The sequence below is a fragment of the Narcine bancroftii genome, chromosome 9 (genome assembly GCF_036971445.1).
Source record: "Narcine bancroftii isolate sNarBan1 chromosome 9, sNarBan1.hap1, whole genome shotgun sequence".
Taxonomy (NCBI): Eukaryota; Metazoa; Chordata; class Chondrichthyes; order Torpediniformes; family Narcinidae; genus Narcine; species Narcine bancroftii.
In genome coordinates this window covers 43443301-43462025 of record NC_091477.1, presented here as the reverse complement: position 1 = coordinate 43462025, position 18725 = coordinate 43443301, and the positions used below count along the sequence as shown (strand labels likewise).

General features: G+C 39.6%; 1 protein-coding gene across 3 annotated transcripts in view; it reads left to right on the top strand.

Moving 5' to 3' along the window:
• Positions 1 to 18725, top strand: part of fam193b (family with sequence similarity 193 member B) — a 118954-nt gene that overhangs the window by 74189 nt on the left and 26040 nt on the right. For all 3 annotated transcript variants that reach the window (XM_069898896.1, XM_069898897.1, XM_069898895.1), the window contains 2 exons: positions 6601 to 7117; positions 8294 to 8486. In XM_069898896.1, the coding sequence (XP_069754997.1) occupies positions 6601 to 7117; positions 8294 to 8486 (710 nt within the window). The remainder of the gene's footprint in view (positions 1 to 6600; positions 7118 to 8293; positions 8487 to 18725) is intronic.

The following is an 18725-nucleotide window of genomic DNA, read 5'->3' as shown; positions in this document are numbered from 1 at the left end:
ATATGCCTTGGAAGAGCAGGAGGTACAGCTAAGGAGGGAAACGGAGCAGCTGGAGCTGGAAGCAAACTTTGCTGCTACTATGGCGAAAGTGAAGAGCCTCAGTTATCTAGTGTTCGAAGTAACTTACCTGAAGTGTCTGAGGGTATGGAGTTATATTTTGAGAAAGGACAACATGAAAAGAAAACACTTAATGTTCCTTTTGTACCACAGAATACAAATCCTCCCAAAGCATGGTGTTAACAATGCACAAACACCAATAATAACAACTGCAGACAGAGCTGTAACTCAAATCCAATCTCTCACCACATCTCCCTTGACAATGCAGTCAAGCATCAGAAATCTGCATGAACATGCACATGTGACAGCTCCAGCTACATCACTGTTTGTACAACAGTGAACAGAGCAACATATTCTCAGTCATGGAAAGGCAAAATGAAATCACTGCTAAAGGTGGTATGTGGGTGAAAAGAAAAAGTTTGAAATCCACTATTTTAATTGACTCTTTATGTGCACATTTTCATAACTCCAGAGGAAATGGGCCAATTTTCTCAAGCAAAATATTTTAGTAACAATTGGGTTTAGAGCAGTGATTCTCAACCTTCCCTTTCTACTCACATGCCACCTTAAGCAATCCCTTATTAATCACAGAGCACCGATAGCATAGGGATTACTTAAAGTGGTATGTGAGTGGAAAGAAAAAGGTTGAGAACCACTGGGTTAAACAGAGAAAGTACCAGATGGTGTCTTGGAACATAGTGATAGTAAAAAATTGTATCAACCACACCATGGGGTTTTGCATCCACAAAAGAAAAAAACTTTGTGATGTTTGACTGTGGAGTGACATTTCGGGGAGTTTCACTAAATTCTCAGCTCTTACAGAGGCCAGACCAGACTAGTACAGTGATAAGAGTCTTGGCTAGATTCCGTAAAGAACCTGTTGTCATCACTGCAGACGTTGAAGCAATGTTTCACCAGGTGAAAGTTCCAAATGAAGACCGTGACTTGTTATGGTTCTGGTGGACTGATGGAGTCTACAGTCAGAACATAGTGGAAGATAGAATGACAGTGCATCTATTTAGAGCAACTTAATCTCCAAGTTGTGCGAACTTTGCCCTTAGGAAGTGTGCTGAGGACAATATTAAACAATTTAGCCCTCAAGCTGTCAGCACCATCATGAACAACTATGACTGCCTTACTTCAGCAGCCTCAGAAAAGGAAACAATAGCTCTTTATCATGACCTCAGAGCGATTTTCTACTTACCAAGTGGGTAAGTGACAGTCATCGTGTGTTGGCTGCTCTACCTGAAACAGAGTGCAAAAGAAATGAAGAATCTGGACTTGGACCATGACCACCTTCCTGTGGAGGGGGTGTTAGGTGTGTTCAGTCTGATATTTTTAAGTTCAAAATCATCCTGAAAGACTGGGCCCTCACAAGAAGAGTGATTCTTTCAACAGAAATATTCCCCTAGGAATATTGACACCAGTAGTCCTGACTGCCAAGAAGATCCTCAAGATTTGTGGAGGAAAAGGATTGGTTGGAATGATATGATCTCAGACTCCATTGTACAAGAATTCAGGATTCAGAATCTTCATAAGCTTGAAGACTTCAAAGTCACAAACTTTGGAATGGTGACATCTGCTCAACTGCATTATTTTGCTGATGCCATGTGAGGATGGTTATTGAACTGTTGGTTACCTGTTACTGCATGATAACAGTAACATTGTGGGTTTGTGATGGGAAAAGCAAGAGTGGCTCCAATGGAGTTGACTGCTGCCACCATGGCGAGCAGAACGCACAGTGTGGAGAAAAGAATGGCAGGTGAAACTAGCAGACTCCATATTTTGGACCGATAGGACCTCTGTGCCCAAGTACATCAACAATAAGATCACAAGATTCCAAACTTTGTGGCCAACAGAGTTGCTGAAATTGGCAAAGTCTCACATGCCCTACAGTTAATAATCCAGCAGACATGGCTTCTTGAGGTTTGAAAGTCAAATCTTTTCTTTTTTTTTAAATTTTTTATTTTTCACACCATAAATCACATTAACCATGATACACACTTTTTCCTTTTCACACATATACAGTGCCATTTTCTCCCCCCCCCCCCCTCCTCCCATCCCACCCTCCCTGAAAGTCAAATCTTTTCTGAAGAAAGAAATATGGGTGTCCGGGCCTCATTTTCTTCTGTGGTCTCAGGAAGAATGGCCTCAAAATCCTGATGGATTGGAAAAAATCTCACCAAAGAACTCTGAAATGAGGAACACAACTGTAAATCCTGCTCAGATAATGTTTGAAGAAGTGGATCCAGTAACTCACTTAATCTATTATTTCTCATCCTAGACTTGTTTGAAAAGGGTAATAAATAACATGGATGCTCAGTCATAAAGGACTGCTTCAGAATTGCAGCAGAAAGAGGAAACAAAGCAAGCAGTGTTCTTGCTCAGATTTATCCAGATAACGTCTATCAGAGAGATCCTACCACAAAAGGAGACAGGAAATCTGGAGACTCAGGAAAACAGGGCTAATGCTGAAGTGGGGATAATTTTCTTTTGACAGAAGAAGAGATTTGCAGATGAAATCTCAAGTCTGAGAAAATGAATGAAGGTAAGAGGGCTAGGCACATTCGTAAACTCAACCCCATTCTAGAAGAGTTGGTTGGCGACTTCGCAGAGCAGCAAATGCTAGAAGAGATTAAACATCCTGTCATACTGGCCAAAGATTTTCACATTTCAGATTGTTACCATATTGAATGTACCATTCTAAACCTCAGGTACCCATTTTGTACTGTGCTTTAAATAGTTGCTTAAGTTAAGATGTAATTTATGGTCTGTACAGCACTTTATGTCAATGTGAGTTGTTTTAAATGTGGTATATAAATAAACTAAACTAATTCTTTGACATATTCCTGAAGAGGTTGGTCATGGTGGTTACAACCTTATGTTATCCAGACTACCCCAAAATTATTAGATTCCTGGTGCCACTGTGTCAATCAGAAAAATTGTGTCAAAATGTGCTGTTTGTCAGTGTATAAATGCTACTCCTTGATATCAGCAGATGGCAGATTTGCCCCTGGACAGATGAACCTCCCTTCACATATGATGTTGATTATTTTGACCCTTTGGAGTGAAGCGCTAATAGTGTTATTTTTCACATGTTTAAGCTGTAAGAGCAACTCGCATCAAAGTGGCATCGTCACTTGACATAGTCTTTCATCAGTGCCCTTTGGCCTTTTACAGCCACAGGTGGTCAAGTGGAAGAACAGTGGCACCAATTTTGTGGGAGCTCAGCGCGAGTTGAGGGAGGGAATTGAAAGCTGGAATCAGGGTCAAATCCATAATGCACTGCTCCAGAAAGGAATTAATTGGATCTTCTATCCCCCTGCTGGCTCATACCATGGAGGTGTATGGGAAAGATCTCAATTCCACCCTAAATGTGCAAAGTCTTGATGAGGAGGGTCTCCACACAGTTTTATATGAAGCTGAGGCTATCCTCCAGTCATCCAATCACCAAGGCTTCTACAGATCGAAATGACATTGAAGCACTTACCCTGAACCACCTTCTGCTTCTTAAGACTTTACCATCAATGCCACCAGGACAGTTTCAGAAGGAGGCAAGTTCAGTATATATCACACTTCTGGAAAAGATGGAGAAAAGAATATCTTCATCAACTACAGGAACAACAGTTCAGATGCAACTTTACACCAGGAGACATTGGGATCATCATGGATGATTTAGTGCCTCGAAACTCCTGGCTATCTGGAAAAATTGTCGAGACCATTCTGGACAAAAAGGGACTTGTATGTCATGTTTAGATCAAGACCAAAACCAGCTGTCTGAACAGACCCATCATCGAAGTCTGTCTTCTGCAGGAGACTGAGGAACTTTGCCAAGCCCAAAACTGGCTTTATTGTTTTTTGGACTTTGTCCCTTGTCCACTACACAGACTACAGACTTTACTGGTTCAGAGTGGTGGTTAAGATCACTTTTTCAAGGCTATGTGCTGGTAATCTCTGGCCTTATGAAGAAAGATGATCTACATAATATTGAAATATACTATGTTTGGTTGTTATTTATAATTGTGTAATTATTATTTGAGACCTAATAATTAGGGATCAAACATGTGTTGTTTATTCTTGTTGGTGTGGGTGCGTGCGTCGGGGGGGTCCAGGGGCTATATGCGATCAGTTTCTTCCAGTGTGCATGCCCTATTCACTTCAGTTGTTGGCGCATGTGCAAGGTTTCGTGAGGGTTTGAGAATCGTTAGCCCGCATTGACTGGTATGGTAGTAGAGATGAGGAGGGTGAGTGGGGCTCCAATATTTTCTGTTGACTGTTAACACAGTTGTTATTACGTAAGATAGATGTTACTTCATTACCATGGGTGTTACCAGTCCTTTTGTGTTCATTAATAAACAGTTTAAAGCGCATCTGGATTTCGCTATGAATTTGTTCTCACGCGACACAGTTAAGAGCCTATTTAGTCTTGGAGTGGCTTCTTTATGGATAGTAGTTGCTACATCATTTCTACCACAGGCCTTGTCTCCCAATTAAAGGAAGTATATACTTGTGATCTAGCTAGTATGAAAAGATCAGATTGATTCCTTCATGATGGCAAGTTTCTCAGAAATTAAGCAGACCGTACCGCCTCTCCTCCAGAATTGAGAAAGCTGATCTCACTGAATCACAGAAAATTTTTTAGGGACTTGCCAAGGTAGATTGTGGCCTTTTTGCTAGAATCAGATCCAAAATTAGGAGTCTCAGCAATTTGTGGTGATAGATGAAGAGGATTTCTTCAGCCAGGGTTGAATAACTGAATGGAAGTCTAAATTCAAGATAACTATTGAGGCTCAATTGCTGAGTATTTTCAAAACCTGTCAATAGATTGTTAAGCATTAAGTGATCCAGTTAAATAGGAAAACATTCACGAGGGGATGAATGGCCTACTCTTGTAGTTTTTCTTCCTTTGTCACCCTGGGAAATTAGTTATCATTGATTAGCTACTGCTGATTGAAGTATTGGTTTTTAGATTCACTTTAAAAACTGTATAATTCTCATCAAATCCTGAGTTTATTCTTTAGTTCATCTTGTGCAGATACAAGAACCAGATTGACACATTCCATGGTATTTTGAACACATTAGTGTCTTTTAGATAGCAATGTCTGGGGAAAAAAAACAGAAAAATTTAACATAAATTAACATAATTACTCACCAGTCTTTGTTTCCACTGCATGCCTTAAGTTCCTGTGCATGTTAGTCTCAGGAGCAACATGGTCTGCGTCATCAGCTGGACATCGAATTCATGAGGTGAGTTTTGCAATGTGATTTAGACTGCAGGCTTCCCCGAAAAGTAGTATGGGTCCTGCAGGATAAATCCCAATGCAGGAATTGACTAAAAATTCCATTATTTTCCTTGTTAGACTGCCCATGTAACGGCAACTTTTGTTAATTGTGCCGTTACATGCGTGCAGTGTAAAGACCATAATTATTTCCTAATCACTAGGTGAGTAACAATTAATTAAATGGTCTTCAGAGGAAACCTGCCTTCCTTACTTGACGGTTGTTGTTAACTCCCTTCTGAAATGACCAAGCTTTCCTTTGAGATCAGGTGAAGGGTAAAGATCAAGGTAAAGAATACTGGCCTTTGAAACAACTTTTGTGTTCTATCTGCAAATTTAAATAAGAAGATTCATTTGTGCCATGCTGTGATGATGTAATGGGGGAGGGAGTGTTATACTGACTGCTTCTCATGTATGGAGTTGCTTGATATTGGCTATGGCTGTAGAGGTACTCCACCCTACTGGTATAACAGATAGAGATGCTTTCCCACTGGCCAGTATCGAGGTGCCTAGAGACTGTTAATAAAATTGATATGCCATAGACATGGACCAGACAAGTGTTACACTAATACAGGGCTTTTATTACAGACTCTCAGCCAGCACAAAACTGGCCAGTGGGAAAACAGCTACATCTGTAATACCAGGTGGGCCATCTCTACAACCATAGGCAATAGCAAGCAACTCCATACATGAGAAGCAGTCAGTATAATACACCCCTTCCCCCATTGCATTATTACACATGCAAACAGTTCAACTGTATTGATTAAATTTAAGTTGTTAAAGTATTTTAGTTAAATGTCTTAACTGTTGAGGACTCATACTGAGAAAATTGACTCACTTTTGTTCTCATCGAGGATACAAATTTGAATCCTTGATTCTTTGTATTTTGTTCGTTGGGGACTATATAGCCCTTCTGTGATCCAAGTTGGGATTCTGTAGTCCTTTAATCTGAAGGCAAGTGGTAGCTCAGTTTCCTCTACTCTGAAGGTGCAAATCAAAATAGCAGCTAAAATAGTTAATTAGATATTGTTTCTGATTTTTGCAGCTGGCTTTATTTACTCATGTTTTTTTTTCCAATTGGTCTGCCTTTTAAGCACAACCAATCTTTTATCATTTGTGAATATGTTTAAAGCATCTCAATTTTAATTTCCATAATATGGTTCCCCAGTATTAATGTGAAGATGACAAAAGTTTTCTTGTGAGATTTTTCCATACTCATACAAAATCATATTTAGTATATAACTTACAGTATTTTGTCTTCTAGGTGGCGAGTTTCACTGCACAGAAGATCATAGGTATTCTGTCCTTGCAGCTCCTCCTAACAGTCCCACAGGCTTGTCATCCCATCAACATCCTCTTTCAGCACCGAGATCTCCTGAAGTTGCAAATGAGTCGGCAGTAACTATTCAACAGCATGAACATCCAACTTCTGCAGTCCCATGTACTGTGTCACATAGCACTGTCACCTCCACAAGTTCAAATAGGAAACCACCTGTGGCATCTGTTATCCCGCAAGTTCTGCCTCATGTGCATCAGACCTCTGCAGTTGCCCTGACTAATAATCTGCCTCCAGATGTGTCCTTGATTTCAGAAAACTCTGTTGCTGCTTCTACAGGTCTGCTTGTAACCCCTGTGCCTCCAAGTGCTAACTCTCATATTCCAAACAGTGGGTTATTCCCAAAGACGACAGCAGCTGCCCCTATTTGCACCAGCCATTATAATGGAGCTTGCCCAGTTACAACCACACCAAATCCAGCTGCTTCAGGCACTGGGATATGCAGGTTAGTATTTGTTCTCCAAGCTTTTTTGTTTCAAAAACGTAATAAAGATAGAACTTTGTAGTTTGGAGTGAACAACAATTTGATAGGATTAACAAAAGCAGAACAATGTATGTTTGGAAATAAATAAAATAAAAACCCAAAATGCTTGAAACACTCAGCAGGTCAGGAAGAACATATGGGCAGAGTGTGAAGTTTCAAGTCTGAAACCCGAAATTATTACTTACCACGTGGGCTGCTTAACCTGCTAAGTATTTTGAACATTTTCTATTTGTACAATTACAGTTTGTTCAACTTGCCTGCTGTGCAGATCTAGAAGTTGTGAGTGAGTAGATTGTCTAACTTAGATCATTAGAGGGTTCTTCTTTGGCTTGGCTTCGCGGACGAAGATTTATGGAGGGGGTAAATGTCCACGTCAGCTGCAGCTTCGTTTGTGGCTGACAAGTCCGATGCGGGACAGGCAGACACGGTTGCAGCGGTTGCAGGGGAAAATTGGTTGGTTGGGGTTGGGTTTTTCCTCCTTTGCCTTTTGTCAGTGAGGTGGGCTCTGCGGTCTTCTTCAAAGGAGGTTGCTGCCCGCCAAACTGTGAGGCGCCAAGATGCACGGTTTGAGGCGATATCAGCCCGCTGGCGGTGGTCAATGTGGCAGGCACCAAGAGATTTCTTTAGGCAGTCCTTGTACCTTTTCTTTGGTGCACCTCTGTCTCGGTGGCCAGTGGAGAGCTCGCCATATAACACGATCTTGGGAAGGCGATGGTCCTCCATTCTGGAGACGTGACCCACCCAGAGGGTTAGGGCCTAATTAAATCCTATGTCAATCACCATCCTTACCACAAAAATATTAGTTATTCTCTTTCCACATTTATTGGAGATATTTTTACAATGGAAGCCAGCATTGACTTAAATGATTTATGTCCTGTGATATAATTAGATTTTTGTATGTCTCTGGTGCAAGGTTACAGCATGTAAAGAAAATGTTAGAGGCCTGAAAGAAGGAGAGAGGGAAATTTTTGAAGCAGCAAAACTTACTGATGAAAGTGCTTGGATGTATGGAAAAAGAATTAACAGGGGAGCATACAATAAAAATTAATGTGCGTGACCTTAATTGAATGTGCTGGGAGACCTTCATTGTACTGTATTTATTTTTTAATTTGAGACTTGTGGGTTGCTTCTTTCCAGGGACCAGACCTGCAAGAGTCGTTTGTGCACAAATGAAACTGCCTATAGCCCGACACAGATGCACAATGCGGATGAAAGTCTGGAAGAAGACGATAGTTGCTCAGAGCACAGCTCGTGTACATCTCACTCTGCCAATCAAAAAGAAGGAAAATACTGTGATTGTTGCTATTGTGAATTCTTTGGTCATGGACCGGTAAGTTGTACAGTAAAATCCCCATTATCCAGCACTCAATCAACCGGAAACTCAAACAAACAGCAAACCCCCCACCCCAGGAAACAAATAAATAAATAAGTGCCCGGGATGAGGAGCTGGTGGATGCTGCTCATCTCTGAGGCGACTCTGAAAGTATCTCCCCATTACTGCTTAGTAAGAGTCTTTATCTTTACTAGTACATTATTAGGTATATTAGTCAGGCTTTATCTGTAAATTTGGATGAGGAGGATTTAATTATGATAGTGGCATGGTTGGCGTAGTGGCTAGTGCATTGCTGTTACTGCACCATTGACCAGGGATTGAATTTAAAGGAAGGGAGTGCCAAGGGTGGAGGTGAGTCAGGTTGCACCGAGGGTCCGATTGGGACACCAGAGCGAAGCTGCTCACCACTGGGTTGACTCTCCCAAATGCGTTCCTATTTCTGCCTAGTTGGAGTCTATATCTGTAAACTTGGGGAGGAGGGTTGAGGTTGGTTATGATGGTGGTATGGTTAGAGTAGCAGCGAGCACAACAAAATGTCAGCAGCTGGGATTCAAATTTAAATTTTCTAAGTTATGGGAATTGCTTCATTAATATGAACTTTTCGAGGAGTCACGTGCTGGAGTAGTGGCCGGTAGGAGGATACCAGCCCTCTCTAGAAAAGAAGGAAAAAAGTGAGGAAAAAACAAAGCCCCAGACACATCAAATCACAACAAATAAAAAATAAAGGTGTGGAGAAAATGGCACCTAAGAAAGAAAAGCCAAAAATAATGGGAAGAAAAGAAGAAAGACACCAGAAGAGAAAGGTGAAGGCCTTACCTGTACGAATAAGCAGGGACCCACCGTTGAAAGAGGAGTCCACTCCCTGAGGTCAATGGCGACCCCACAGGGTCACGACCCATCGAACGCAGGACTGCAAAGATGGCTCACGGAGCGAAACAGAGGTGCGCAACTACACATGCCAAAGACAACACCGACGGGAGGGGGGACCAGTTGTGGAGTGAAACTTCACAGCACGAACAGCTGAGAGAGACCCGACAGCAGGGCTCCCAGCTGGAAGATACAGAAAATAACGGGAACGAGAGGGGTGAGAATGAAAAAAGGAAACTAGAGACACAACAGATAACCAACCCAGAAGAAGGCCAACATCAAGGCACCATGGAAACAAAAAATACCCAACAAACTGGGACAAGTGGCTCAACAAGAAAGTCAGAAGAGACACAGATACAAGGAAGAGAAATAGAAAACACAAATCCAAGAGCAGACACAGAAGAATAGGAGGTAAAATGAATGGACAGTACATAGATAAAAAAAATTTTCAAGAACATATGAAAACATTAAGCGAATGGCTGACACTAGAATTTAGTGAAATAAAAAGAAAAATGAAAAGTACAGAAGAAAAAGTGAGTAGAATAGAGCTGGTCATAACAGATGTAGGGAAAAGATAAGATAATGTGGAAGAACGTGTAATGGCGGTAGAAATTACGGTGAATGACTTAAAAAGAAAATTGGAAGAAAGTGATAAAAAAGTTAAAGAAACACAGGAGTTGTTAGCTCAGAAGATGGATGTAATGGAAAACTATAGCAGGAGAAACAATATAAAGATAGTGGGCCTTAAAGAAGATGAAGAAGGCAAAGATATGAAATAATTTATAAAAGAATGGATCCCAAAGATCCTGGGAATGCCAGAAATGCAGGAAGGAATGGAAATAGAAAGGGCACACAGAACATTAGCCCCGAAACCACAGTCACAACAAAAACCAAGATCCGTTTTAGTAAAATTCCTGAGATACATGACAAGAGAAAATATATTGGAGAAGGCAATGAAAAAAATGAGAGAAGACAAAAAACCACTGGAATACAAAGGTCAAAAAATTTTTTCTACCCAGACATAAGTTTTGAGCTCCTGAAGAAGAGGAAGGAGTTTAACGCAGCAAAATCGATCCTACGGAAGAAAGGCTATAAATTTATGTTAAGATATCCAGCGGTGCTTAAAATAGTTATCCCGGGGCAGCAAAACAGATTCTTCTCGGATCCGGAGAAAGCACGAGAATTTGCAGAACACCTGCAAGACAGAAAGAGAGATGAAGAGATGTAACAAGAACAAAGAATGACGACAAACTACATATAAAGAAGAAAAAATAATTATAAGGAAGTCCCCAGGGCCAGATGGTCTGCATCCCAGAGTACTAAAGGAAGTAGCCCATGAAATCGTGGATGCATTGTTGATAATTTTTCAAAACTCTTTAGATTCTGGAGTAGTTCCTGAGGACTAGAGGGTGGCTAATGTAACTCCACTTTTTAAAAAGGGAGGGAAGGAGAAATCAGGGAATTATAGACCGGTTAGCTTGACATCGGTAGTGGGGAAAATGTTAGAGTCAGTTATTAAAGATGTTATTGCAGCACATCTGGAAAGTGGTGAATTCATTGGTCAGAGCAGCATGGTTTTATGAAGGGAAAATCGTGTCTGACTAATTTTATTGAATTTTTTGAGGATGTAACTAGTAGAGTGGATAGGGGAGAACCAGTAGATGTGGTTTACCTGGATTTTCAGAAGGCTTTTGATAAGGTCCCACACAGGAAATTACTATACAAACTTAAGGCACACAGTATAGGGGATATGGTATTGAGGTGGATAGAGAATTGGTTGACAGATAGGAAGCAAAGAGTAGGAATAAATGGGTACTTTTCGGAATGGCAGTCAGTTACTAGTGGGGTACCACAAGGCTCAGTGCTAGGACCCCCGTTATTTATGATATATATTAATGATTTAGATGAGGAAATAGAAAACAGCATTTCCAAGTTTGCAGACGACACGAAGCTGGGTGCCATTGTAAGCTGTGTAGAGACTGTTAAGAGTGTGCAGGGTGACTTGGACAGGTTGGGTGAGTGGGCAAATGCATGGCAGATGCAATATAATGTGGATAAGTGTGTGGTTATCCAGTTTGGAGGAAAGAATGGGAGGGCTGTGTACTATCTTAATGGTATCCAATTAGGAAAAGGGGAGATACAAAGGGACCTGGGTGTCGCTGTGCATCAGTCATTAAAATTAGTCAGGGAGGTGCAGCAAGCAGTAAAAAAAAGGTGATGGTATGTTGGCGTTCATATCAAGAGGATTCGAGTTCAGGAGCAGAGAGGTATTGATGCAGTTGTATAGGGCCTTGGTGAGACCTCACCTGGAGTATTGTGTTCAGTTTTGGTCTCCTTATCTGAGGAAGGACATCATTGCCATGGAGAAAGTGCAGAAAAGGTTCACCAGATTGATACCAGGGATGGCGGGACTTGCATATGAAGAAAGGCTAGAACGACTGGGCTTGTACTCGTTGGAGTTTAGACGATTAAGAGGAGATTTAATAGAAATGTTCAAAGTTCTTAAGGGATTTGACAGGGTTGATGCAGAAGATTGTTCCCAATGTCGAGCAAGTCTAGAACCAGGGGTCACAGTTTAAGGATAAAGGGGAAGTCCTTTAGGACTGAGATGAGGAAGAATTTTTTCACTCAGAGGGTGGTGAATTTATGGAATTCTCTGCCACAGGAAGTGATTGAGGCCGGTTCCATAGCTATATTTAAGAGAGAGTTAGATTTAGTACTTGTGACTAGGGGGAATCAGGGGGTATGAAGAGAGAGCTGGAACAGGGTACTGAGTGGATGATCAGCCATGATCATAATGAATAGCGGTGTAGACTTGAAGGGCCAAATGGCCTACTCCTACACCTATTTTCTATGTTAACTAAAGGAGGGAAAGAAAAGGGAAGAAAGGAAGTATGGGGGGGAAATTAAAAAAAGAGGGTGAGCTTTGTTATATGTGAAGTTAAAAGTCTTTTCTGGAGGGGGTTGGGTCTGAGAGAATAACAGTCACTGCGAAATCAGTTGATGCTTGCGAGCGGGTTCGCAATCCAAATGAAGAGGGGAGTTGTGGTTGCCTGACAAGGGACAAGGGGCAACTCAGAGTGGGGGGGGGACATTTGGGGTTAAGGGAATTTTAGATGTGAGAATAGTGGAAATATTTTATGTTTTAGAAGTGTTGTCATACAGTGCATTCAAAAAAAGAAAATTGAGAAATGGAAATGGGGGAAAGGGGAAAGGTGGTGGTGAGAAAGCGGAAATGAGAGGTAAACAAAGTATGAAATGGCCATGTTGAACTATATGACTATAAATATTAAGGGAATACATAACCAAATCAAAAGGAAGAGGCTATTAAATTTACTGAAAAAAGAAAAAAATTGATATAGCATTCATGCAGGAAACACATCTAACTGAAGTGGAACACAAGAAATTAAAGAGAGACTGGGTAGAGCATGTAACGGCTAATCAAAATAGCCAATCAAATATACCAATCAAAATAGAGGAGGAAATAATAGATCCAGCAGGGAGGTATGTAATGATAAAGTGTCAGATATATTCAGAATTTTGGAATTTGCTCAATGTTTATGCACCTAATAAAGAGGATCAAAAGTTTATGCAAGATATCTTTTTGAAGATTGTAGATACGCAGGGGAATATACTGATAGGAGGGGACTTTAACCTTAATTTGGACCCAAAGATGGATAAAACTTCACAAAAGACTAGCAGAAAGAACAAAGTAGCCAAATTTATGGTTAAATTGATGCACGAAATGCAACTTTTGGATATATGGAGGAGACAACACCTAAAGCAGAAGGAGTACTCATATTATTCAAGTAGACATAAAACATACTCAAGGATTGACCTGTTCCTGTTGTCAGCCCACATCCAAGGGTTAGGAAAATGGAATATAAAGCTGGATTGTTATCAGATCACTCACCCCTGTTATTAGCAATAAACCTGGAGGACATCCCACCAAGAATGTATAGATGGAGATATAACTCCATGCTACTTAAAAGACAGGATTTTAGAGAATGCATTGAGCGCCAAATTAAAATGTACTTTGAAATAAATACTGAATCAGTGAAAGATAAATTTATATTATGGGATGCAATGAAAGCCTTCATCAGAAGGCAGATAATAAGTTATGTAACTAAGATGAAGAAGGACTACATTTGGGAAATAGAACAGCTGGAAAGGGAAATAGTAAGTACAAAAAAAGAACTAGCAACAAAGGAAGATGCAACAAAAAGAAGAGAATTGGCGGACAAAAAATAAAATACGAAACACTACAAATGTACAAGGTGGAGAAGAACATAATGAAGACAAAGCAGAAGTATTATGAGCTTGGAGAAAAAACGCACAAAATACTAGCTTGGCAGCTTAAAACAGAACAAATTAAAAGAACGGTATTGGCATCAAGGAAAATGGACAAACAAATTACATATAACCCAACAGAGATCAATGAAAACTTCAAGGAATTCTACGAGCAATTATAGTGAACTGAGAACGAAGGGAAAGAAGACAAAATAGATGAGTTTCTAGGTAAAATTGAATGACCGAAATTACAAGAAGAGGAGCAAAACAAATTGATAAAACCATTTGAAATAGAGGAAATACAAGATATATTAAAAAAGCTACCGAACAATAAAACGCCGGGAGAGGACGGATTCCCAATAGTATTCTATAAAACATTTAAAGACTTATTAATTTCTCCTCTCCTGGAAGTAATGAACCAGATTGAAGAAACATAAAACATGCCAGATTCATGTAAAACAGCAATAATTACAGTAATTCCAAAGACAGGGAACGATCCACTAACATCAGAATCGTATAGACCAATATCTCTACTTAACTCAGATTATAAGATAATAGCAAAACTATTAGCAAACAGATTGGCCGACTGTGTACCAAAAATAGATCAAACTGGATTTATTAAGAAAAGACGAACGGACAATATCTGTAAGTTCATTAACTTAATCCATGCAGTACAAGGAAATAAGACGCCAACAGTGGCGGTTGTTTTAGACGCAGAGAAAGCCTTTGACAGAGTAGAATGGAATTATTTATTCAAAGTACTACAGAGGTTCAACCTACCAGAGAAATATATTAATTGGATTAAAGCAATATATAAGGGACCATTGGCGAAGGTGACAGTAAATGGATATATATCAAACCAATTTAAATTAAGCAGGTCAACGAGGCAGGGATGTCCACTATCTCCCTCACTGTTCGTGTTAGCTATAGAACACTTGGCAGAACTGATAAGAAGAGAAAATAAAATAAGAGGGATAAAAATAAAAGAGAAGGAATGTAAAATCAGTCTATTTGCAGATGACGTCATAGTATACTTAACAGAACCAGAATTATCAATAAAAGAATTACATAAGAAATTGAAGAAATATGGAGAAGTATCAGGGAACAAGATCAACGCAAATAAAAATGAAGCAATGCCAATGAATAATGCGGATTTCACAAAGTTTAAGAAAGAATCACCATTTAAATGGCAAACACAAGCAATCCGATACCTAGGTATTAGACTAGATAATAATCTAGGCCATCTATACAAATTAAATCATCAGCCATTAATGAAGAAATTACAAGATGACTTAAAACATTGGAAAGATTTACCACTAACACTGATAGGAAGGGTAAATTGCATTGAAATGAATATCTTCCCAAGGATACAATACCTATTTCAATCGTTACCAATTCCCTTAACAGAGAAATTCTTCAATGAGCTAAAGAAAATAATAAGGAAATTCTTATGGAAAGGGGGGGAAACCAAGGATAGTGCTAGATAAATTAACAGAATGGTACAAACAAGGGGGCTTACAGCTACCAAACTTTAAAAATTATTATAGAGCAGCACAATTAAGATACCTATCAGATTTTTATCAAACAAGGGAAAAACCAGATTGGACCAGGTTAGAGCTATTTAAAATAGGGGAGAAGGTACCAGAACATATATAAGTGGGATGAAAAGCTAGTGCACCAGTACTGCACCATCTGCTCAACATTTGGAAGAAGATTCACGTAGAAGAGAAAAAAACAAATTACCAACTACCAAAATTATTATTTACGCAAAATCAACTAATCCCTTTCACAATAGATAACCTTTCCTTTAGAGAATGGGAGAGAAAAGGGATCAAAAGAATAGAAAATTGTTTTTTGGGAAATAATTTATTATCTTTTGAACAAATGAAGTACAAATATGGTATAACTCACGGTACAATGTTTGCATACCACCAACTGAAAACCTACTTAAAGGATAAATTGGGAAGCAGGCTGAGGTTACCAGACGGAAGCAGCTTTGAATATGTGATTACAGACACAATGATAATTAAAAGATTTATACCAACATGTACATTAAACTTCAAGAGAAAGAGAACAATGAAATAAGCTGTGAACCCAAACAAAAGTGGGAACAAGATCTAATCATAAAAAATGAAAAATGGGAAAAGCTATGCTCCAGAACTATGAGAAATATAATAAACACGAGGTTACGCATGATACAATATAATTGGTTATACAGGCTATACACCACGCCCCAAAAGTTAAATAAATGGGACCCAACAGTATCAGATAGATGTTTTCGCTGTAAGAAGGAAACGGGGGGAGGAGTCACGTGATGGAGTAGTGGCCGGACGGTGAACTCCAGCCCTCTCCAGAAAAGTCGGGAAAAACAAAGGAAAACACAAAGGCACAGAAATAAAAGTTACAGAAAAGTGAGTATAAAGGTGGAAAGAAGATGGTGACAAAAAAGAAAAATCGAAAGCAACGGTAAGAAGAGAGGAAGAGGGGAGGAGTCACGTGATGGAGTAGTGGCCGGACGGTGAACTCCAGCCCTCTCCAGAAAAGTCGGGAAAAACAAGAGAAAATACAAAGGCACAGAAATACAAGTTAAAGAAAAGTGAGTATAAAGGTGGAAAGAAGATGGAGACAAAAGGAGAAAAATCAAAATCAACGGAAAGAAGAGAGGAAGAGAAGACAACGGAGGAAAAAGGTGAAGGCCTTACCTGTCCGAAGAGGCCCGCTGTGGAGAGAGGGCCCCACTACCTCAGGTCGGTAGAAAAAGAACTACAACAATGGCTCACAGAGCCGAATAAAAGTGCGCAACCGCGCATGCGCGAGGAGTCGCGCATGCGCGATGCGCATGCAAAAAAACACACCGACGGGAGGGGGGACCAGCTGGGGAGTCGATCTCCACAGCCGGCAACGACAGCTGCAGAACACCTGCAGCAAGAAGAGACCACAGAAGACAATGGAAACAAGAAAGAAGAGGAGGAAAGGGCAGCAAAGAAACAACAGATGGCCAACCCAGAGGAAAAAGAAGAGGAAGAATACAGTGAAATAGATAAAGGGAAAGGCAAGGTAAAGGATATACTTGCTCATGTTAGAGGATACATGGAGTCATTTAAAGAATGGCAAACACAGGAATTCAATGATTTAAGAAGAAGAATAAACAACACAGAAGAGAAAATAAATAAAATGGATATGACCTTAACAGAAATGGGGAAAAAAATGGACAAGATGGAAGAGCGGGCAGTAGCAGCAGAAATGGAGGTAGAAGACTTAAAAAAGAAATTGGAGGAATCTAATAAAAAAACTAAAGAGACACAAGAATTACTAGCCCAAAAAATAGATATAATGGAAAATTATAACAGAAGAAATAACATAAAGATAGTGGGCCTTAAGGAAGATGAAGAAGGCAAGAATATGAGGGAGTTTATAAAAGAATGGATCCCTAAGGCCCTAGGATGTCCAGAACTACAGCAAGAAATGGAAATAGAAAGGGCACATAGAGCATTGGCCCCTAAACCACAACCACAACAAAAACCAAGATCTATTGTAGTAAAATTCCTAAGATATACTACAAGAGAAAAGGTACTGGAGAAGACAATGGAAAAAGTAAGAGAGGGCAACAAACCACTGGAGTATAAAGGGCAAAAAATCTTCATTTATCCAGATATAAGCTTTGAACTCCTAAAGAAGAGAAAAGAGTTCAATACAGCAAAAGCGATTTTATGGAAGAAAGGATATAAATTTACACTGAAGCATCCTGCGGTATTGAAAATATTTATTCCAGGACAACAAAACAGACTATTCTCGGATCCAGAAGAAGCACGAAAATTTGCAGAACAATTACAAAAATAGACTGAGGGATGAAGACGGGTAATGAGAGCAAAAATTATCACGATTGATATGTATGTGGGTAAAGACAAAAATAGACTGAGGGATGAAGAAGGGTAAGGAGGGTAAAAATGACCACGATTGATATGTATGCGGGTAAAGAGGTATAAGAGTGAATAGAGACAATGGGCATATGTGAAAGTATCTGTAATTAGAGGAAAACATAGAGAGTATAGACAAGAATTAATAAGAGAAGGCAATGGAATAGAGAGAATAAGGAGGGAATTAAAAGAGTGACCTTTGTGACATATAAAAAGCGAAATCTTTTCTGGGGGGGGCTGGGTGGGGGAAAAGAGCGGTCACTGCAAAATCAGTTGACGCTTGCGAGTGGATTCGCAAATCCAAATGGAGAGGGGAGATGTGGTTGTCCGACAAGGGATAAAGGGCAACTCAGGAGGGGAAGGGGAGACTGGGGATAAAGAAGATAGAAATAGGAGAATAAGGAAAATGTTGGATGTTGTAGGAATGTTGTCTGGTAAAGAGTTGAAAATAAGAAAACAGAAATGGAAAAGGAGGAAAGGTAATGATGGAAAAACGGAAAGAGAAGATAAACAAAATATAAAATGGCTACGCTGAACTATATGACTCTAAATATTAATGGAATACATAACCAAATTAAAAGGAAGAAACTACTAAATTTACTGAAAAAGGAAAAAATAGATATAGCATTTGTCCAAGAAACACACTTAACTGAATTGGAGCACAAGAAATTAAAGAGAGATTGGGTAGGACATGTAACAGCAGCATCGTATAATTCAAAAGCAAGAGGAGTGGCTATATTAATTAGCAAAAATGTGCCATTTAAAATAGAAGAGGAAATAATAGATCCAGCAGGGAGATATGTTATGATAAAATGTCAGATATATTCAGAGCTTTGGAATCTACTTAATATATATTCACCTAACGAAGAAGATCAAAAGTTTATGCAAGATATCTTTTTGAAGGTAGCTAATACGCAAGGGAACATACTAATAGGAGGGGATTTCAATCTGAATTTGGATCCAAATATGGATAAAACGGGGAAAAAAATTAACAGGAAGAACAAAGTAACCAAATTTATAATTAAATCAATGCAAGAAATGAAACTTGTGGACATATGGAGGAAACAAAACCCAAAAGAAAAGGAATACTCATACTACTCGACTAGACATAAAACATACTCAAGGATAGACCTATTCCTGTTACCAGCCCACATTCAAGGGA